This window comes from Trichechus manatus, unplaced genomic scaffold (genome assembly GCF_000243295.1).
Source record: "Trichechus manatus latirostris isolate Lorelei unplaced genomic scaffold, TriManLat1.0 scaffold00005, whole genome shotgun sequence".
Lineage (NCBI taxonomy): Eukaryota > Metazoa > Chordata > Mammalia > Sirenia > Trichechidae > Trichechus > Trichechus manatus.
This window is the reverse complement of record NW_004443941.1, coordinates 34,979,540-35,002,822: the sequence shown is the minus strand read 5'-3', so window position 1 is coordinate 35,002,822 and position 23,283 is coordinate 34,979,540. Positions and strand designations below refer to the sequence as shown.

The window sequence follows — 23,283 nt, the reverse complement described above, 5'->3', positions numbered from 1 at the left end:
TCTCCCCCCATGTTACATAGCCAATATTTAAATTGCCTATCCTTGTCAAACCAGTACTCTGAGGAGACAAGCATGTTCCTTGATCTGAAAAATCTCCCTTGAGTAGTTCTCACTTTGATTTAGTCGTCCAGAACAAACCTTCATCTCAGTGAGTAAATTCCTTTTCCTCTCTCTTCATATGCTTGATTTTAAATGCCAGTTCAAGCATAAATGTAAGTATTTGCCTGCTTCTCTTACCATGGCTGTGAAAGGCTGACATTTTCCTAAGGAATAGTTTTTTTTCCTGGTAATTTTTTTCTTTTTATTGTACTTTAGATGAAGCTTTACAGAACAAACCACCTTGTCATTAAACAATTAGTATCCGTACTGTTTTGTGACATTAGTTACCACCCCCATGACATGTCAATACTTTCCCCCTCTCGACCTTGAGTTCCTCATCATCGGCTTTCCTTTCCCCTCCTGCCTTCTCACCCTTGCCCCTGGACCGGTGTGCCCGTTTAGTTTCGTTTTATTGTATGGACCTGTCTAATCCTTGGTTAAAGGGTGAACCTCAGGAGTGACTTCATTACTGAACTAAAAGGGTATCCAGAGACCATACTCTCGGGGTTTCTCTAGTCTTTGTCAGACTGGTAATAGTATGTTTGGTCTTTTTTTTGTGAGTTAGAATTTTGTTCTACATTTTCCTTCAGCTCTGTCTGGGACTCTATTGTGATCCCAATCAGAGCAGTCGGAGGTGGTAGCCAAGCACCATCTAGTTGTGTTTGACTCATTCTGGTGGAGGCCATGGTAGTTGTTGTCATTAGTCCTTTGGACTAACCTTTCCCTTATATCTTTGGTTTTCTTCATTCTCCCTTGCTCCAGATAGAGTGCGACCAGTGGAGTATCTTAGATGGTCACTCGCAAACTTTTAAGACCCCAGACGCTGCTCACCAAAGTAGAATGTAGAACATTTTGTTTATAAACTACGTTATGCCAATTGAGCTAGATGCAATCATGGTCCCCACAGCCCTCAGCCCAGTAAGCTAGGTTGGTGAGAGAAAGGAAGGAAGGGAGACAGAGAGGAGAAACTGGATTAAAAAAAAGAAAAGGCACATGCGGCCATGTGGCCAGGAGAAAGGAAAGGAAGGTAGAGAGAGACAAAAAACCAAAAGAAAAAAAAAAAGATATTAGGTGGTTGGGAGGAAGGAAAGTAGAGACAAGATACCAAGAAGAAAGAAAAAAAAAAAAATGCCCCAAGGGAACACTGGAAGCAGGTCCCCAGCCGAGGGACACTGCATGTCAAGAAGGAGCAGAGATGGTACATGGCACCACTTGTTCAGGGGAAGGGTAAAGAAGGAAGGTAGAGAGAGACAAGAAACCAAGAAAAGAAAAGAGAAAAAAATGCTCCGAGGGAGCCCACTGGCATGGACCAGGGAAGGGGCTCCCTAACCGAGCAGCGCTGCACAGCCTATCTGGAAGGAGCAGAGAAGGCACACAGTACCATATGTTCAGGAGAAAAGAAAGGAAGGATGGTAGAGAGAGACAAGAAATCGAGAAAAAAGAGGGAGAAGGAAAAAGCCCCAAGGGAGCTCACTGGCTTGGCAGCATGGACTGGGTATGGGGCTCCCTAGCTGAGCAGCACTTCACATCCCGTCTAGAAGGAGCAGAGATGATAAACAGCGCCAGATGTTCAGGAGAAAAGAAAGGAAGACGGTAGAGAAAGACAAGATACCGAGCAAAGAAAAAAGAAGGGAAAAGCCACGAGGGAGCACTCTGGCTTGTTGGTGTGGACCAAGGAAGGGGCTCTCCAGCTGAGTGGTCCTGCACAGTCCATCTAGGAGTGGAGATGGCACACAGTGCCATGTTTTTTGGAGAAGGGAAAAGAAGGAAGGTAGAGACAAGGAACCAAGAAATGAAGAAAAACACAAAAGAAAAAAATAACCCAGGGAGCCCACTGGTGTGGTGGTGCAGACTAGGGAAGTGGCTTCCCAGCCAAGCAGTGCTGCACAGCCTGTCAAGAAGGAGTGGAGGTGGCACACGGAGCCAAGTGTTCAAGAGAAAGGAAAGGAAGGAAATGAGAAAAGTAACAATAGCAACAAAAAAATGGTAGTGAAGGAGCTGGCTGGTGTGGCTGGGGTAAATCCAAGCAGCAAGGAACTGGCATCTCGCCAGCCAAGCAGTTGCAGCCAGTTGGAAAGCCGCAGAGGCTGAGCAGGGGGAAGAAGGGTGAGGGGTGTGAAAGTGTGTATTGCTGGTTACTGGGTGCTCTATCTCCTGCTGGGAGCTCCGTGAAACTGCGTTCCTGTATTCTTTGCCATTTTTGGCGTGGCTGAGGGGTCCAAGATGGTGAATCCGTGCAGTGTAAACTGATAGGGGACCTCCACTCCATAGCTCTCTTCGTTCTCTGTTCTCTGTCAGTTTCTTACTCCATTCGGTGGTTGGTTGAGTTCTGTATCCCTTCGTTTGATGCTTAGGGTTCCAGGATTGGTGTTTGTCTCTGTTTTAGTTTTTCAGGTCTTTGCTGTAAAGGAATGGCGTGGTGCTCCTGTTTTTAGCACCATGTTGGCTTTGCCTCCCTTGTAAGGAATATTTTGAAAAAACAGAAAAGTAAGAATGTACAAGTTAATACTTAAATAGTTAAGTCTCTCAGATAGCAAATTTGAGATTGTAATAATCCTGTAAGGATAAACTGTAAAAATTCTGCAGCCCTAAAGAACTTGTATTCCTTTCCGTTGTTATCTTGATTCTTTTCCACATGCTGGGTGATCCAAAACAAACAAAAACAAAACCAAACTTTTCTCTTCCTGGAGCTCATAAGATTTTTTTTCTAAAAAATAATCCAAATTTTGTGTTATTTCAAATCCACAGTAATCAATCGGTCCTTTAAATCTGTTTCCTGGTTGGAGCGCAACATTGAGTTCACAGCTGGTTTATAGGGTGTTGGTATTTACTACTCATTGAGCTCTAGTGAATGAGCTGCCTCACTCAGGCCTAGTTCATTGGTGTCACACACGTTTAGAAATTTCGGGAATGTTTCACTTGGAATTGTTAAACTTCACCTCTCTTAGGAGCAAGTCATGCCAAACTCCACTTATTACTATGAAGTGTATCTACAATGTGCAATTTTCAATGCAAAATTACTACACATGCAAAGCAAATGGGAAAGTGTGACCCACATGCAAGAAGAAGGTGGTCGTAGAAACCAACTCTGAGATGTTAGATATAGCAGAAAACTTCAAAGCAGCTATTATAAACATATTCAAAGAATTAACATATTGTATCAGTTAATGAACAAATAGAAGATCTTAACCGATAATATGAGCTAAACAGTAAAAATAATGGAAATTTAGATTTGAAAACTGCAGTTGCTTAAAAAGAAATTTACTGATAGACTAAACAGCAGATTGGAGATGGGAAAAGATTGAATGACCTTGAACCTAGATCAATAGAAGTAACTAAATTAAAAGAACACAGTAAAAAATGATTTTAAAAAATTAATAGAGCCTCAGAGCTCTGTATATGACAGTGTCAAATAATACTCTAACATTCTTGTAATTGGAATCCAATAATAGGAGAGAGTAGGAAGCAAAGAAAATATTAGAAGGAATTATGGCCTAACACTTACCAAATCTAGTGGAAGACGTGAAATTACAGATACGAGTAGCTCAGTAACGTCCAAGCAGGAAAATACAAAGAAACCCACTCATAGACACATCATAGTTAAAGATTGAAAGGCATATAAAGAGAACATCTTCGCAGCAGCTAGAGAAAAATGGCACAATATAAACAGGTCAGCAGCTGTTAATACAAGATTAATAGCTCACTTGTCATCAGAAGCTATGGAAGCCAGAAGACGTTGCAAGTATGTTTTCAAAGTGCTTGAAGGAAAAAGCAAGTGAGCCAAGAAGTCTGTATTTGGCAAAACTATTCTTCAAAAATGTAAAAGAAAGCATTTCAGATTAGTAAAAAGACAGAAAACTGTGACTAGTAAACTCGCACTACAATAAATACTAAATGAAATTCTTCAGGTTGAAATGATGCCAGATTGGAAGTTGGATCTACAAGAAGATATAAAAAGCACTGGAAATGGTAAATATGTGTATATATATATATTCTGTATATTTTTCTTATTTTTTTAATTTCAGTAAAAGCCATACCATGGTTTAAAGCAGAAATTATAATAGTGCTTGATGGGTTTGTAATATGTTGATGTAGTATATGATAAAAGACCACTTATGATAGGGGGTATATAGAAATATATTCTAATAAGGTTTTTATATTTACCATAAGTAATATTCTAAGAAGATTGGGATAAGCTAAAGATATATATTTAGACCAACCACTAAAAAAAGTAATGCAAAGACATAGCTAGGAATACTAAAAATTATTTGATTAACAGAAAAGAGGGCAAGAAAGGAGAAACATAAAAAAAGTTGAGAAAAAGAAAATAAATAATAGAGTAGCATAAATAAACCCATATCAATCATTCTGTAAAATTTAAATAGACTAAACATCTCCAATCAAAAAGCAAATTTGGCAAACCAACTTAAAGACAAGACCCTACTATAGGCTACTTACAGCAGGTGTACTTTACATGTAAATAGATTTATACAAGTAGATCAGAAATTTAAAAAATATATATATAATGCGCAAACAGCATAAGAAAGCTTAAGTGGCTGTATTGAAATCCAACAAAATAGACTAAATAGTATTCCTAAGAGAGAGACACTTCATAACACTGAAAGAATCAATACTTCAAGAAGATAAAATAGTTATAAATGTGTATGTGTATAATAGTAGAGCTTCAAAGTATATGAAGCAAATTTGACAGACATGAAGGGAGAAAAATAGATACAAAATCATAACTGGACACCAATAATTGATAACTAGACAAAAATCAGTGTGAATATAAAATATTTGAATGATACTGCCAGCCACTGTAACCTAATTGACATAAAATATTAACACCTGACACCTTTTATTCTTTTCAAGTGCACATGGAAAGCTCTCTAAGACAGGTCATGCTGAGTCGTAAAGCAAGTCTCAATAAATTACAAAAGATCAAAGTTTTGTCGTGTATCTTCTATGACCAAAAAGAACGATAGTAAAAATTGACAACAGTAAATTAGCTAGAAAGTGCTAAATAACTTGAAGTTAAACAGGTGACTTCTATACAACCCATGGGTCAAAGTGAAATCACAGAGGAAATTAGAAAGTATCTTTAGCAGAATTATCACGAAAACACAACATATCAAAATTTTTGGGATGCAGGTGAAGGAGTGCTTAGAGGGAAATTTCTAATAGAAACATTTAATGAAAAGCAGGTCTGAAATCCATAGTCTGAGCTCCTGTCTTAAGAATCTAGAAAAAGAGAGCAAAATAAACCCAAAGTAATAAAATAGTAAAAAACAATAAATGAAAAACAGATAAACAGTAGAGAAAAATCAGTGAAACCTAAAGCTCATTCTTAAAAACATCAATAAGATTGATAAACCTCTAGCTAGTTTAATCAAGAAAAGGACAATAGAGAGAAAAAGTTGCCAACATTGTAATGAAAGGACTATAACTACAGATCTCACTGACATTAAAATGATAATAGGGGAATGTATTATGGTCAACTTTATGTCAATAAATTTGACAACTTAAGTGAAAAGGGCAAATTCCTTGAAAAACACAAATTACTAAATATGACACAAGAAATAGGAAAGCTTAATAGTCCTTGATATACTGGAGAAATTAAATTAATTATAACTCTTCCCACTATCCAAAACCTGAATGCTTAGATAATCTCCAAAGATTAGTGTAACATGATATATTTATTGTGAGTAGATATGATTTGAATTGGTAATTGAGAAGGTGCTCTGAAGCAAGGACAGTGAGAGCAGGTTATATAGATCATTGTTATGTTAATTTATCAGGCGATAACATCAAAGCATGAGTGGGGTTTCAGGGTGTCAGTTACAGAAACAGAATCACCAAGGACATGCCATAAATCCTAAAACACAGCCTCTGCTCAGACCCTGGAATTCCTACTTCTTGAAGGTGGCTGCCCATAGATAATTTTGCCAAAGAACCCAGTATCTAAGGCCAAAAGGTCTCTGCTAAGCTGCTTAATAAGCTGTTTTTTGACCTGAAGTTGATTCCAGGAAACCAGTTCCTTCAAGATTCAAAAAGACACCTAAAGATAGATGGCCTGAGTGAGTCACCCCAATTACATGAACCCAGAAATCTGAATTCCAGGAGAATCAAAATGATTTTGTCATTCCCTCCTTTTGATCGTGATTCTGCTATTGAATCTTTGTTCACAAATTTTTAATAATGGTAGCTGAACTCCATCTGGTTCTTCTGACCTCATGTCAAAGGAGGTACTGAGACACGAAGTCTAGTTCTTCCTCTTCGTGATTGTTCTTCCGTCTGTTGCTCCAGATGAACAGAGACCAGTTGCATCTTGGAAGGCCACTTGCATGCCTTTAAGACCCCAGATGCTACACAGTGTACTAGGAGGTAGGACAATATTGGACTGATTGATTGAAATGACCCACAAAACCATGGCCTTAAGGTCTTTGAACCAAGGAAACAAATCCCATGAGCTGTATGTTAATACATAAGTGACATCAGTAGCTGCTTTTCATGTGCCTCAGCAGCAGCTACAGTCTGCAAAACCTCAGATTGTGTATTATTAATATAAACATCTACTAAGGGACAAACTCCTCCTTGGAAGACTAATAGGAAATCTAATGCTATTCTGTTTTGTAAAGTCACATCTTGAAGTTTAGATGCTTCTTTGGTTATGGTCCCTACAACTTTGTTAAGTTTATCAACAGAAACTCCTGATTTGAGGGTTACAATTCTAAACCCATTTACAGTCTGTTTATTTCCTTTATTGTGAGAATTAGCTATTTCCGTAACTGATATAAAATATCCTAGGGTAAGGGTTTTCCTCATCTAATTCTTTTTAAAATCTTTTAAAAGTTTCTTTTCTGATCTTAACCGTTTGTTCACATATTTCTTATTTTTCCTTTTGGTTAATTGATTATATAATCAATAGGGATAGCATAGCAAGAACCAGTCCAAATCTGCAGGAAAAAAAGTAAACCTATTAGATAATTTAGGAGAAAGGAGGGAAATGGTTTCTTATGTCCAGAAAATACAACATTAAGACATCAGCGGTATTCTCATATGAAGCCCACAGTAATCTTTTAGTCCACTTAGTAGTCCTGTGTAGTTAATTTCTGTTCAGTACAATTCTGGATCAACGACAGTGTGTAAACCTGTCAGCTTCTTCAGAAGAGTTCTGGAAATCTTGATTCAGTCCAATAGTGTCCACATTCAGAATATCCCAGGCCTTTTCATAAATCTGATATAGTCCATCTTCTGTTGAAATATTTTGGTTAAGCATTTTCAGCAGGTCAGCAAAGTAAAATCTTATCTGAAGACAACAAAACTTAAAATGGCCATGATTAACTTATAATAATTCTTAAAAGTGAAAGCGCTGATGGGAATTAATTAAAAAAGTAATGCAAAGCCAAATAAGGTTAATTTAAAAAAAAAAACTTTAGCCAAAAATAAGTCTAAGCATAATGATTACCTTATTTTCAAGGAACTTCAGATCTTGAGATACAATACCATGTAGTCAGGATATACCAAGAATATATCAAGATTTTTTTTTAGCGTTTTTCTCTTTTAAAGCAGTAACAAATCCTTTGTGGCTCTCCACAAAGTTTCAAAGTTTATCATAGGTCACCAAGAAATAGTATTTGTGGCTCAGCATGAATCCAGGAATTTATTCTAATGAGATACTGAACGCTTACCTTCAAGGCCAATTACACAACTCTTTGGTAAAGAAATTTTGTTAATAGTGAGAAAACCACTTTTTTTTTTGCTTTGTATGCTTTATGACACTAAAGCTCTTTAAAAATTTCATATATTAGTCCGTCAAACTTTAGCCATGACAGATGAAAACTTTGACCATATCAAATAAATTCCCTTTTAGTAAACCTTTTAAACTTTGTTGCATATCTCATATAGTACAACTCTTTAAGTGACAAAAATGAACACACTCCTTAGCAGATCCAAATACATCCTTTCTATGTGACATAAAGCGAAAGTTTGTAAAGTTAAATTATAATGAATATCAGTTAACTCAGTTTAATAGTGAGTTACCTTAAAATCTAGGAAATTATTTTAAGTCTGTTTACCAGAAAACATAATTACTATTGAAATAAAGTTTGTTGAAATAGTCTGTATTTTCATTCAAACCTTTGCCATTTCCTATATTTTTCTCAGACTAACCTTAGATTTTCTCAACTGGTTTTTGGAATTAAAAATGGCTCTATTTCACCTAAACTTAAATCTCGGGCTGGGGCAGAAATAGTTACCCAGGCAATTTCAGGTGCGTCTCGTTGTGATCTCTTATCTTTTGGCTTCTTAAAATTCCTCTACAAGAGAGAAAACGTGTTTATGATTCTTTTATAATGGTGATCCACCTGATTTCTGAAACTACACGCAGTTCCCAGGTTACAAGGTGAAATCTGTTCCTAAGTCTGCTTTAAGTCAAATTTGTAGGTAAGTTGGAGCAGGTACATACGGTTCTTATTTAGCATCAGTTAGTCAAATGTTTTTGTAGTATATAGTATAGGTTTTACTTTTCTATGTGTATAAAACGCTTAAGGTAACACTACCAAACCACACAGTGTTTTCATGAGCATCACAAAGTAGTGTGTGGATTAGTTATTACCAACGATTGTATTTAACTCAAATTTTTGGTATCATAGGTTTTATGGCAGTCCATTCTTAAGTACGAGTTGTCCATAAGTTGGACGTTTTGTAACCCGGTTACTGTATGTATAGTAAGAGCATTTTTCTTATTTTAAACCTCATTAGTGTCTATATTATTTATTTTGTTTTGTTTTGAAAGGTATTCACGTGGTTGGAGGGGGGGGGTCCTTTATTCAGAAGCTCCCCTGGAACTGATTCTGCCCTGACTTCCCTCCCTTAGGCTCATGGTCAGTCTCAGTCCATTTACATATGTTTAAGTTGGCCTAATACCCAGAACCAAACCCATTGCCATTGAGTTGATTGCGACTCATAACCACCCTGTACGACAGAGTAGAACTGCGCTATAGGGTTTCCAAGGAGCAGCTGGTGTTTTTGGACTGCCAACCATTTGGTTAGCAGCTGAGCACTTAACCACTATGCCACCAGGGCTCCTAAGTTGGCTTGGGTACTTTGAAAGACAAAAGGTAACCAAATTCTTTATCTTTTATTCTTTATTTGTGTCTTGGTAAGCAGTTTTGCCTTCTTTATCATAACCTTTTATCCCCCGTTACTAAGAGCAACCCAGTAAATACCAAAGCTCTTTAGCAATTTTGTAAAGGAATGCATCAATTTTTAGCTAGCCTTTTTTTTGTATTTAGGTTTGTCCTATCCCTCCCTATTCTCGTTCTGGAACTAATAAAAAAAATTACTCCCTTTTCCTTTAATAAAATACAGTTCATATAATATCTAAAGTTACTTAGAAAGGTTTTGCTTTGAAGATTTTTCTTTTAAAGTTGACATAAAACCTAAAAACATTCGTCAGAATGAATTTATTTTCATTTATTCCTGTAGATATTTGGGCTATTAAACTTATATAAGTGCTTATTTATCACTAAACCAATCAGAATAAAGTTCTTTGAAAGAATATTATAATCTAATAATACCATCCGGAAGTAGGAAAATATGCCATTTTCATAACCGTATCTTTTGCATGCTTTTAAGAATCCTTTAGAGAAGCAATTTAGAATAATTTGTCCTTAGTAATCTAGTACTGCTATAACAGAAATAATAGAAGTGGATGGCTTTAACAAACAGAAATTCTCTCACACTTTAGGGGGCTAGAAGTCTGAATTCAGGGCACCAGCTCTAGGGGAAGGCTTTCTCTCTCTGTTGGCTCTAGGGGTAAGTCCTTATCAGTAATCTTCCCCTGGGTCTAGGAGCTTATCAGCACAGGGACCTGAGTTAAATGGACATGTTCCATTCCTGGCTCTTCTTGCTTGGTGGCAATGAGGTCCTTCTCCTCTCTGCTTGCTTCACTCTTACATCTCAAAAGAGAGTGACTTAAGATACAACCTAATCTTGTAGCTTGTGTCCTGCCTCATTAACATAACTGCCTCTAATCTTAGCTCATTAACATCATAGAGGTTAGGATTTACAACACATAGGTAATTACATTAGATCACAAAATGGAGGACAACCACACAATACTGGGAATCGTGACCTAGCCAAGTTGTTACACATTTTGGGGGACACAGTTCAATCCATAACACTCCTTTTTAAGACAGCCTTGTGAAAAACCAGCATCTGCCAGCCGTGGCCTAATAAGGCAAGACAGAAACACAGACACAAGACTCTTTCTAGATTACAGTCAAGCTCTCAGAATAAAGCGAGACAGAAAGACTACATAAACTCACTGATCTGTGAGGCCAGCGTCATATTCTTAAGACAACGCAAATGGGGAACAGAGTTTCTTAAAACTGTCTACAGAAATTCTTCGGTAAGATCGACTCAATTCAACAGAAAAACAAGTGCTAGATAAAACTTACTAACTTACCAGATAGAGGGATCTCAGACCCTTTGACAAAACCTGAGCACCAAACTGAAGTTCCTCAAAGAGGAAAGAAAAGACAGTGCAAGTGGGAACTCATTTTCCCAAAGTTTAAGGAAAAAGAGCAGATGGGAATTTATTTTCCCAAAGTGTTCACTGAAATTCCAAATTCCTCCTAGTATATCCAACTTATAGTATTTTTGAACATGAACCCCAAACCAGTATCCCACTGGTGGGGAGCTCCAGGCTCACTTCTCTTAGGTGGCAAGGATCCTATTCCCTTAGGTTGAAACTTTGGTTTCTCAGAGTAAAATAAAATTCCTAGCAGGGAGTCAGCTGTGGGGTTTGGTCAGTGTTTTGTTTTACAGTGTGCCTCCGTTGTGTGAGAGTTTTCTTGTGATTGGTGGATAGTCTAGTGCTGTGGCCCATCTCATGTCTCAGCTTATCTTTACACAGATGTCTTTCTGTTGGTGGCAAGTGTCCTAGAGGCCTTTAAAAGTGCTCCAGCTTGTGCCCACACATTTTTGCAGCTTAAAAAACTCTGGGATTTTTTTGTAACAACCATATGATACCTAGTTTCATTGTTTCTGAACCTGGTTCATTCTGCTGGCTAGAGACCCAGACTCTTACAAGTTACAATGAGTATTTTTTTGAAACAATGTCTTTCAGAAAGCATATTTTAAAATACTGAACGTGTGTTGAAGCTGCAGAATACCAGTCAAAATAAACATCCTTGCAGATTATCAATCAAAATAAACATCCCATTGTCTTATTTGGTTTTGACACCATTGTTTTCCAATTTAGACCTTAAATATACTAGTCTCTCTAATTGGAAAGTACCCCAAAGTGGCTACTGATTTGACAAGCTGTCATTAGGAAGCTCAAACAAAAATCCAAATACAAACAAGATCTAGACCCATAGTTCTTGGCCAGGTAGCTAGCTAGAGTTCCACTAGGAAAATCCACCACTTTATTAGATTTGGCCTACCTCATTTTGAGACAGTTCTAAGCACTTCAACCAATTTACCAAACTCACAATAAATACTGGATTCAAGCTCAAAAGGAGCAGAGCTCTAGAATCCATGAGGGCTTACTTAAGACAGCATCCACATGCTCCGTGGAGACAGTAGGCCGGAACAGCTCTTGCAGATGCCACTCCTGTGTCCAGCAAGAGCTCCGGGGGATGTCGGTCAGCCACTATGGATCCCACTTCTTATGCCAGGAATTGTCAAAAACCTAAATGCTTAGAGAAACACCGAAGATTAACAGACTATATTTATTGTGAATAGATACTATTCGGAAACCCTGGTGGCGTAGTGGTTAAAAGTTCGGCTGCTAATCAAAGAGTTGGCAGTTCATATCCACCAGGTGCTCGTTGGAAACCCTGTGGGGCAGTTCTGCTCTGATCTGTAGGGTCGCTATGAGTTGGAATCGACTCAGTGGCAACAGGTTTTTTTTTTTTTGTTTTTGAAGCTAATGTTTGAATTGGGCAGCATCATCCTATATCAGGACGGTGCTCCAAAGAGGGACCAGTGAAAGTGGGTTATGTACGTCATTGTTACGTTAATTTCTTAGATAATATCAGAGCACGAGCACCGAAATTATTTTTCTTAGTGCTTGGGTATACGTTTACTGATTATGTATTTGTATTCATTGTCTATTTATTTTCTATAGATTGAATGCATTTTAGAGGATAGGGGGTGCCATATTTTTACACAAATAACACATGCCTTTACATTTGTTTGCTTCTTGTGCCTTCCCCCGGCAAGGTATTTTCGTAAACACACTATCCTAATTTTTTTTTTTTTTTAAATACAGCAACATAAAAAAAATACTGGCATAGCAGTGCTTGGGAAAATACCTCGCAGGAAGAGGATGTGGTTGGCAAATAAACGTAGAAGGCACACATTATTTGTCTAAAAATATATTTCCCTTTTTTGTTTTTTCTACACCATAGGACTCAGTACGTATTGGACTTTTGATATATTTGTTGGTTTAATGAAATGAATTTTTTACCCTTAGACTACTGGGAAGAGAGGGAGGTTTTTAACTTCTATAAAGACTGAAATGCTTCTGGAAGAGACCTAATTACTTATGGCCTATAGGAACAATCTAAGAAAGTCTAGAATGAGTCTATGATAATCTTCATGATTGTTGTAAATTATATTATTATAATCTAAATGAATATCTCAAAGTTGATCCAGTATTTGGGTATATGGTCAAAACTGAGTTTTTCGCAGTGCTGTGTATTCTTCCACTTGTCTTAGAGTCCGTGATTTTAGTCCCATACTGCCAGTAAAAATTAAGCCTTGATACTCAGTCTAGTCATGCATTGCTTAACGTCCACAGTATGATCTGTGAAATAAGACATTATGTGCTTTGGGTGTTGTGTGAAAACCATATTATATCACCACTGACTTTCATATTATGCAGTGAAAAACATTTGAAGCACAGCGTTGAACCACCTAGAGCTAGCACTAAACTTGATACTGTAATTTGGTTTTCTTCTTTAAGTTTCTTGAACAAGCAGTGATCATCAGTGTGCTAAGAGGGTTTCACTTAGCAGTGCCTTAGCAGTGATCATCAGTGTGCCGAGAGTGATTCACTTTTGTGTTTGATCCTCAATCCATGTCATATCTGATGTACATTCCTCTTGCGTTTTCGTTAGCCTGGTAGCTTTCAGTGGAGCTGATCCTTTAACAGCTTGGAGAATGTTTTGTTTTTGAGGATTGCTGTGATTGTCGAGAGTGACATGCCTAAATCGTGAGCAGTAGCATTCACTGATTTTCCCCCTTCATGTTGTTTAATAACCTTTTGTTTCACTTCCAGATGAATACTTCTCCTTTGCCTCTTGCTGCTGCTGCTATCATTAGCAGTGGTTTTGCTGCGTTTGGGAGCCATGATGCACTTCACAGTAATTCTGAATTCTTTTACCACCTGTAGGTCCATGGATGTTTATGTGGTTGGATGTTGCCTGAGCAGACATTATGTGGCACATGACTCATTCTCATTTTAGGGTATCCTGAATGTGGTTTTTTTTTTTTTTTAATTGGATTTTATTCACAGTTTCTGATTTCATAACAATTTATCTAAAATAAACTGTTTAGTTCTCTAAATAAGCTGATTTCCTACACCAGTTCAGACTCCTTAGATGTTTCCTTATGCTATATTAAGGGATTTGATGACAAAAGCCAAAATGAGGCTTTTGTCTTTTCTTTTGTCTACCGTCATTTTTGCTAACTGATTAAACATTTGTCTTCACGGTGAGCATTGTCATTAATAAAAACTGATACTTGTTATATATTATGTAGAAGTATTATTTAAGAATACTAATATATAAACATTTAAAACCAGTCTTTAGTTTATGTACAAGATTGTAGGTCACATAACCTTTTAAATTTAGTTAGAGTTGTTCTGTAAATATTTGTTTGCATACATACATCACATAAAATGTTCTGTATTTAAACACATGTTGATACTCTTTCAGTTGAAAGTTAATTCAAAAAACTGTTTTGTTGAGTAAAGGCTGTTAATTTTCATAGTATTTTATAGTCTTAGAAGTTTGGAACCACGTTAGTGCATGGATATTCCCAGTACCTTTATTACATTTTCTTTCTCAAGTATTTAGCAGCTTTATTTGCTTGATAAAATTTTATATTCTCTTCCTATCCCTACGAATGATGTTTTTTATTAAAATGCAAGTTCCTTGTAGGAAAGTTAGAATAATCTTTGAAAAAGGGAAAATCTGGATAATTGTAATCCTATTCCTGTGAACACTCTGATTGGTATATATTCTGATTGAAATCTCATTTTGAAATATTTCCGTACTAAAAAATATATTATTAGCTTAGTTTCAGTTTTATTAGACTTTCTTGAAAATTTGTACTGGTCTTTATTATTATGTTTTTAAGCTTTTTTTAAATTGTTGACAGTATACACAGCAGAACATACATCAATTTAACAGTTTCTACGTGTACAATTCAGTGACATAGATAATGTTTTGCCCAATTTTCTGTCAATGATGATTTTCCTTTTTCCTTGATAGAAAGTGGAGCTGTTCCAAAAAGAAAAGATCCCTTAACACACCCTAGTAATTCACTGCCTCGCTCAAAAACTGTTACAAAAACTGGATCCACAAGTCTTTCAGGCCACCACAGAGCACCTAGTTGCAGCGGGTTAGCCACGGTTTCTGGAGTGAGACAAGGGCCTGGTCCTGCCACTGCAATTCATAAGGTATTCTGCTTAAGTTGATTGCAGGTATATTACATTACTTTAGAGAACAGATAAATTTCTGAAAATTTAAATTTTTTTTTTAAATGCACAGGGATAACTTGCTATTAAAAACCAATCTTATTTTGACTTCATTTAGAAACTAATGAGGCTTTTTTATCTTAAGTTTGCTTACCCAGGGTCTGTTTAATATAATGTTATACATTTCATTTTGAATTTGTTATTTTTATCACTTAAATCTATTTAAATATTTTATAACATTAAACATTCCTAGAGTTTTGTTACAGTTCTTTTAAGGATCAAAATGATATGATTGCCTTATCTTAGAATGTTTTTTATAGTAATTAAATCTCTCTGGATAAAATCCTTAATAAAACCACCTAATGCTAAATATAACTCTATAGTGAATACAATTTTACTTGAGGTAAAATTGTGTATTTTGAATTCAGTAACATTTTACCTATTTTTAAAACTTAAATTCTGTGAATTTTAAGGATAATTTCCTTGAGAAAAGTATAAGTATTAGCTGTGTTAACAATAAAATCTTATGTTTTTAAGGGTACTCCAAAAACAAACAGAACAAGTAAACCTTCTTCTACTCCTCCAACTGCTGGTCAGAAAAAGAAAGACTTGAAGAATTTTAGGAATGTGGATAGCAACCTTGCTAACCTTATAATGAATGAAATTGTAGACAAGTAAGTTCTGCCATCCGGAGTGTTTTATTTCACTGTTTTTATTTTTTAATTTATTTATAAAATATTTCAAGAGTGAAATAGATACTAAATACTGTGTGTGAGTTACATAATTTTTATGATCGCTTTCAATTAATGTAAATGCTTTACGTGTTTAACTACAGTTTCACAATTAAATTAGTTAACATAAAAATGGCTACAGTTTATTTAAAAAAAAAAACAAAACTATTGCTATCGAGTCGATTCTGACTTATAGTGACTCTATAGGACAGAGTAGAACTGCTTCATAAAGTTTCCAAGGAGCAGCTGGTGGATTCAAACTGCTGATCTTTTGGTTAGCAGCCGAGCTCTTAACCACTGCGCCACCGGCTTCCATACCTTATAGGGCTTAAAATTAATTGACTTCATATTGTAATAAATGAAACATTTCTCTTGTGGAGCTAACTGAGGTTCTGTTTCCTAGTGGAACAGCTGTTAAATTTGATGATATAGCTGGGCAAGAGTTGGCAAAACAAGCATTACAAGAAATTGTTATTCTTCCTTCTCTGAGGCCTGAGGTAAGGACTTTGTATTACCATTTTCCTATAACATCACTCTTTACTGAATCCAGAGTATTAGTAAGGAAATATTTGACCTATGCTAGAATGTTTAATTCATATAAAATAACAGTATAATTAATTAAAAAAAAAAGACAAAACATTGGCAATTGATGTTAGCCAGTTAGTATAGGAGAGGAGAATGAATATAAAAGTTCCTAATTCCCAGTCCTTTGTTAACATTTTATAGAAGAAGTGAGTTGTTGTTAGTTGCCTTCTAGTCGATTTCGACTTATGGTGACCCCATGTGTGCAGAGTAGAAGTGTGCTAAGAGGGTTTTCAAGGCTGTGACCTTTCAGAAGCAGATCTCCTGATAAGCCTCTGGGTGGGTTCGAACTGCCAACCTTCTGGCTAGTAGTTGAGTGCTTAACTGTTTGCGCCACCCAGGAGCTTCTAGAAAAAGCGGGTTACATAAAATAATTTGTATATCAAGGTAAGATGGATTTTAAATTAAGAGACAGAAATCGTATTTGAGAGAAATTAAGATAAACTAATTGTTTATGTGTAAGTTTGAAAAAAATTTTTTAAAGAATTATTTTCAAGGGTATTAAGTCATCAAAGCAGGTAAAAATAAAGCCAGTAAGTGATGATAAAGACCTAACCTACCTCATATTTCTATACTCACTAATGAAGTTACAATAAACGTTTGGTTTTTCATACTTAGCACTGTTTAGGATTTTTACAATTCACAGAATATTTATTTGGTGCTGTTCATATAATGTTCAAAAAAATAAATCTGAGGGCCCACTTCTGGGTCAGTTATTCTTGAACATTCAGTTAAACTAATCACATACTACCTTCACAATCTTTTGAGTATCAGCTATACTGTAACTTACTGAATATTTTTTAAGTATACTTTTACTTCTTACTCATTCTAAGCAGTGATATATATGTAATCACTGGTTTGATATGCTAGTTAAATTTTTGTTAATACACAATAAAAGAATTAGAGAGTTGTTAAAGTAGAAAACATGTGTCCTTATATCAACCAAATTTATCTCATGTACCACCTCAGGCCACACTTTGGGGCTCATATTGTAGCTTTGTATATTGGACTAACTTTTTACTGGAGTTATGTGAGTATTACAGTATGCAGTAGACTGAGTATTGACAGAAGTGCTTGTCGAAAGACGATTCTTAGAATTGTAGACCTGAAAAATATCTTAGCAATCATCTAATCAATTTGTTGATAAAGGAACTGGTCCTAAGAGTTAAAATGACTTACTTAAGATTATTGTTAAGTGGTAGACTTAAGAAATGAAATAAAAATAATTCCTAAGATTAGAACTGCCACCTTAATATTATAGCTGCTACCTAATTCTTTAGTGTGGGTTTTAGTATTTAAGAGCCACAGTTTTTAGAGTAGAAAATATATGTTGAAAAGTAGAAAATACTAGTAAGAAAATATTTGGACTATGTTAGAAAAAACATTCAGCCTTTGCTTTACGCATGTTTTCAGAAGACACATCTAAAGTGGAAAGTGATGTACAAGGCAGTCATGGAAGCTCGATAGACACATCCAACCTCTCTGAGGGACCAAATTGCTGGGCTGAGGGATGTGGGGACCATGGTCTCAGGGAACATCTAGCTCAATTGGCATAACATAGTTTATAAAGAAAATGTTCTACATTCTACCTTGGTGAGTAGTGTCTGGGGTCTTAAAAGCCTGTGAGCAGCCATCTAAGATACTCTACTGGTCTCACCCCTTCGAGAGCATGGGAGAATGAAGAAAACAAGATATACAAGGGAAAGATTAGTCTAAAGGACTACAACTACCACGGCCTCCACCAGACTGAGTCCAGTACAACTAGATGGTGCCCAGCTACCACCACTGACTGCTCTGACAGGGATCACAACAGAGGGTCCCAGACAGAGCTAGAGAAAAATGTAGAACAAAATTCTAATTCACAAAAAAAGACCAGACTTACTGGACTGACAGAGACTGAAGAAGCCCCAAGAGTATGGCCCCTGGACACCCTTTTAGCTCAGTAATGAAGTCACTCCCGAGGTTCACCCTTCACCCGAAGATTGGACGGCCCCATGAAACAAAACGAGACTAATGGGGCACAACAGCCCAGGAACAAGGACTGGAAGACAGGAGGGGACAGGAAAGCTGATAATAGGGAATCCAAGGTCGAGAAAGGAGAGTGTTGACATGTCGTGGGGTTGTTAACCAATGTCATAAAACAATATGTGTACTAACTATTTAATAAGCTGTTTGTTCTGTAAACCTTTATCTAAAGTGCAATTAAAAAAAAGGAAAAAAAAATAAAGTGGAAATGAGGTCAAACTGCATATGAATTTGCATTTAGGTGGATTTCTGTGGTAGTCACAGTGAACAATAAAGAACTGGAATACGTAGGTGAAAATTTTAGTTGCCGCTTACTTCACACAACATTTAATAACCTGGCCTCAGGACCCAAGAGAGGAAGTATGACCGTGTAGCTCAGCTTTTCACAATAGGCCCATAAAATGGGTTTTGGTAAGGCTATAAATGGGTCAGACATATCCCATAAAGTGTCTCCATTATGCAAAAATCAGCTTTATTCCTAATTATATACAATAAGGAGCCTGAGTGGTTGGTTGGATGGTAATTGGGGCATTTTTTCGGCTACACTGAGAATTAGGGTATGGCATGAACTGATGGACTTGACTATCAGTGTTCTCGAAACTGGGTGAGAAAAGGGGACTTAGTTTCTATTATGTTGAACTATATGAAACTATTGTTTTTAAAGGTAAGCAATAATTGAATATCAGCTATTTCATATGATTGCTCTTAAAAGTACAAACACCTTTACTTAATCCCTTTATTTTCAATCTAGTGCTTCCCCTTAATTCCTACTATGCCTGGTACCTCTGAGTCTAGAGATTCTGGTTTAATTTCTCTAGAGATTAAAACAACTGTCTCCCTTGGTTGTGGTAGAGGAGTACTTGCCTGGCTGCTTTTAATGGTAGGGAGAAACGTGGGCTCAATTGCTCCTCATACAAACTTGCAGTCAATACCTCTGTTTTTGGCTACCTGCCTTACTGCTGTTTTCTGTGGTACTCGTTGCCTCTAGAGACCTGCCAAGCTTTTCCAGGGTTTTTTGGTTCACATTAGCTTGCTTTTTGTATTCAGGTGTCCTTTCACAAGCAGGCACTGAATTTTAGCTTTGTCAGCTCTGCTAAATAAATTACCACCCCTTTATCAATTCACCATCTTTGAAAAATTTATTGTATTCTCTGTTTTCTTCCCTTTATTCTTTGTGCTTTGAGTATTTATTTTTTTATTCATTTACTGTTATTTTAGTGCACTTTCTAAAAGAAATAGAGAAAAATCTGTCTTGTTTAACCAGTCTGCTTTTATTTTGATCACTGAGAATTTTGTTTTGTTTCATTTTGTTTTCTCCTGATTTTAATCATTAAACTAATATTTTGATTATGTGTTCTCTTTAAAGCTCTGGGCAGCTTTTTTTTTTTAAACTATTTTCAATTTAAATTTCTCCCCCAAAGAGATACACTGAATCTTATTTAATACAAATATTATTAAGACCCCCCTCCAGTACCTGAAGACAGTTTTCAAATAAAAGTCAATTTTACCTTTAAAATCATTTTAAAAAGCAGTGCCACTAGAAGTTGGTAAATGCACTGAACTTCCTGTATTCTAGCCAAAATTTAATACAGGTTAAACTTTGGTGAACAAATGAACAGTAACACAACTGCAAACTACCAACATACTGTATTCTATTCCAATTCAAACAAATGCGTGACCACAGAGCACATATAAAGCACTGCTGCATGGCCTGAGCCAATGTAAACTCCAGCTTCACCTTCTTCAGGCCATTCCAACTGTATTTAAAAGGAAAACGATAACAGTAGTTAGTCCATCCTGAACTATTCCCCTCTTTCTTAGTCCGTCCAAACTCAGTGAGCCAATATGAATGTCCCTCCTGCTTATAGGCTACATCACTAACTCAGATATCTAGTGAAGTTGCATCTTGGACACTAAAGTCAGTGTGCTACGTAGAAACTACCTGGAGTCAAAATTACTCTCAAAAGTCTCTTAAACATGAGCCACTTTGAAGACATACACGGTCAGCTCTTTCTGGAAGGATGTTACTTAAAAGAAAAAAAAAAAAAACGGTGCTTTTTAGATGATAATACTTAAAAAGTCTGAAAAAATTGTCTCCAGAATTATAGTTGTGAACTAAGGTATATGTTTTTAAGTTGTTCACAGGGCTTAGAGCTCCTGCCAGAGGATTGTTACTCTTTGGTCCACCTGGAAATGGAAAAACTATGCTGGTAAGAATTCTTTTCAAGTTTGAGTATTCTATTGAGATTGTAGGGATAATAATATGAAAAATGTAATCTATAACTTATCTCTGAATCTATTATTTATGACTTTTTCTATAATATACTTTTACGTTTTTAAACTAGTTTTCTATTAAGATAAACTTGGTAGGAAGCCATTTGTTTTCCTCAGTAGTGTGCTTTAGGTTGGTTAAATTTAACAGTGTAATTTTCATTATTTTCCTAAGTTAAATAATGACATTTTTAACTTCAGAGAGCTTACCATGCTATATAGAGCATGACACAGATTTTTTTTTTTTCAGTATCCTTTTGCCAAGAATTTTTTTTTTTTTCCCAGTATAGGCTGTGAATAATTTTCTCCTGCATAGCTTTTCTAAAGGAAAAAATAAACAGGGAAAAAAATAACTTTTCCCCTTAGCTGTTTATCTTTCTTTAACTGGAAAGAGAATAGCACCCTCTTGTTTTTAACCTGTTCTTATCTACCCTTTCTTAGAAAACAGTAGAGACTGAAAAGAAGCCCAGCTTTTCCTAGAACCTTTCCTCATTGCTGAGAAGGAAACATATCAATTGCTGTATATTGGGAATTAATGCTATTTCTTAACGTTTTTTGGAGAATCTTTTCTAGTACTTGAATGCATCAGATGTGGTTATCTTTAAAGCAAGATATTGAACTAATGAAGTATTTGCTCTTGTAATTTTTAAAGGCTAAAGCAGTAGCTGCTGAGTCCAGTGCAACCTTTTTTAATATAAGCGCTGCAAGTTTAACATCAAAATATGTGAGTGTTCTTTGTCAATATTGTCATATTTTAAGTTACTGTCTAAATGTTACTATATTAAGTGGTAGTATTACACAAAAATAGTCTATGAGTCTGTACCTGTTCTTTAGATATGATTAATGTTAGTCTTCAAAGTAGAAAGTGATGTACATTTGTTAGGCTCTTTTAAAATATGTTGTGTTGTCAAACACCCTCACTTTCCACTGAAACATTATCAAGGAGAGTGGATTTTATATCAGGGGCCAGCAAGTATGACAGTTACTGGAAAAGAAGTAATAGTGGTCTAAAGCTGATTATTTCTGACTTTCTCAATTAAAATACAATGTAAGATTTTCCCTGTATTATTTTTAGTTTCCTTTTTTTCAGTTCACTCTCCACTGACCTAATAGTGGTATTCACAGAAGAACTCAGTCCAGTTTTGGATAGGTTATAAGGAGAGTACAGGCCTTAAAGAGAGTAATTTATCTGATGTGTAGAACTAGGGTGTGAACAGAACTAGTGGAAAGCTGTGAAGTAGTTTCTGTCAAACATACAGTGCTTTGTTTTTCTCCTTCTCTCTCATTCCTTTTTTTTTAAGTTGTACTTTAGATGAAGGTTTACAGAGCAAGCTAGTTTCTCATTAAACAATTAATATACGTATGGTTTTGTGACATTGGTTGCCAACCCCAGTACATGTCAACACTCTCCTCTTCTCGACTTCGGTTTCCCTGTTACCAACTTTCCTGTCCTCTCCTGCCTTTTTGTCATTGCCCCTAGGCTGGTGTGCTCATTTAGTCTTGTTTTGTTTTATGGGCCTGTCTAATCTTTGGCTGAAGGATGAACCTCAGGAGTGACTTCATTACTAAGCTCCAGACAGGGTGAGACGAGTGGAGTATCTTAGATGGCCGCTCACAAGCTTTTAAGACCCCATACGCTACTCACCAAAGTAGAATGTAGAACGTTTTCTTTGTAAACTATGTTTTGCCGTTTGAGCTATATGTTCCCCGAGACCATGGTCCCCACAGCCCTCAGCCCAGTTATTTGGTCCCTCAGGGAGTTTGAATGTGTCTGTAGCACCTCCATGACCTTTCCTTGTACAAGTTGCGCTGGCTTCCCCAGTACTGTGTACTGTCTTACCCTTCACCAAAGTTACCACTTGTCTGTTTAGTGTTTTTCCCTCCCCACCCTTCCAGTCCCTTGTAACCTTCAAAGATTGTTTCTTTTTTTGTGGAAATATTTTCAGGAGTTTTTATAGTAGTGGTCTCATACAATATTTTTCCTTCTATGGTTGACTTATTTCACTCATCATAATGTCCTCCAGATTCGTCCATGTTGTGAGATGCTTCACAGACTCACCATTATTCTTTATCTTTGGGTAGTATTCCATTATGTGTAGGTACCATAGTTTCTTTATCCATTCATCTGTTGATGGGCACCTAGATTGTTTCCATCTTTCTGCTGTTGTGAACAATGCTGCAGTGAACATGGGTGTGCATATGTGTTATTTGTGTGACGGCTATTATTTCTCTAGATCATATTCCTAGGAGTGGGATTGCCGGATCCTAACTTTTTAAGGAAGTGCCATATTGTTTTCCAAAATGGTTGTACCATTTTGCATTCCCACTAGCAGTACATAAGAGTTCCAGTCTCCCTGCAACCTCTCCAACATTTGTTATTTTGTGGTTTTTGGATTAGTGCCATCTTGTTGGGGTGAGATGGTACCTCACTGTGGTTTTGATTTGCATTTCTCTAATCGCTATTGATCACGAGCATTTCCTCGTGTATGTTACCCGCTTGAATGTCTTTGGTGAAGTGTCTTTTCATTTCCTTTGCCCATTTTTTAATTGGATTATTCGTCTTTTTACTGTAGAGTTGTTGGATTTTCCTGTAGATTTTAAATATTAGACCTTTGTCGCATATTTCATAGCCAAAAATTTTTTCCCAGTCTGTAGGTTCCCTTTTTACTCCTTTGCTGAACTCGTTTGATGAGCATAAGCGCGTTTAATTTTTAGAAGATCTCGGTTACCTAGCTTATCTTCTGGTGTTTGTGTATTGTTAGTTATGGTTTGTGTTCTGTTTATGCTGTGTGTTAGGGCCTCTAGCATTGATCCGAATTTTTCTTTTATGATCTGTGTAGTTTTTGGGTTTATATTTAG

General features: G+C 36.3%; 1 protein-coding gene across 6 annotated transcripts in view; it reads left to right on the top strand.

Annotated features, from left to right (window-relative positions):
• LOC101347558 (zinc transporter 6) overlaps window positions 1-23,283 on the top strand; it is a 213,198-nt gene that overhangs the window by 54,991 nt on the left and 134,924 nt on the right. For 4 of the 6 annotated variants that reach the window (XM_023736249.1, XM_023736252.1, XM_023736266.1 and 1 more), the window contains exons 5-9: window positions 14,610-14,797; window positions 15,353-15,489; window positions 15,950-16,043; window positions 20,289-20,363; window positions 21,077-21,148. In XM_023736249.1, coding sequence (XP_023592017.1) covers window positions 14,610-14,797; window positions 15,353-15,489; window positions 15,950-16,043; window positions 20,289-20,363; window positions 21,077-21,148 — 566 coding nt within the window. Of the gene's footprint in view, window positions 1-4,007; window positions 4,069-14,609; window positions 14,798-15,352; window positions 15,490-15,949; window positions 16,044-20,288; window positions 20,364-21,076; window positions 21,149-23,283 lie in introns of all 6 variants that reach the window. The other 2 variants (XM_023736261.1, XM_023736257.1) reach the window with 1 other exon arrangement.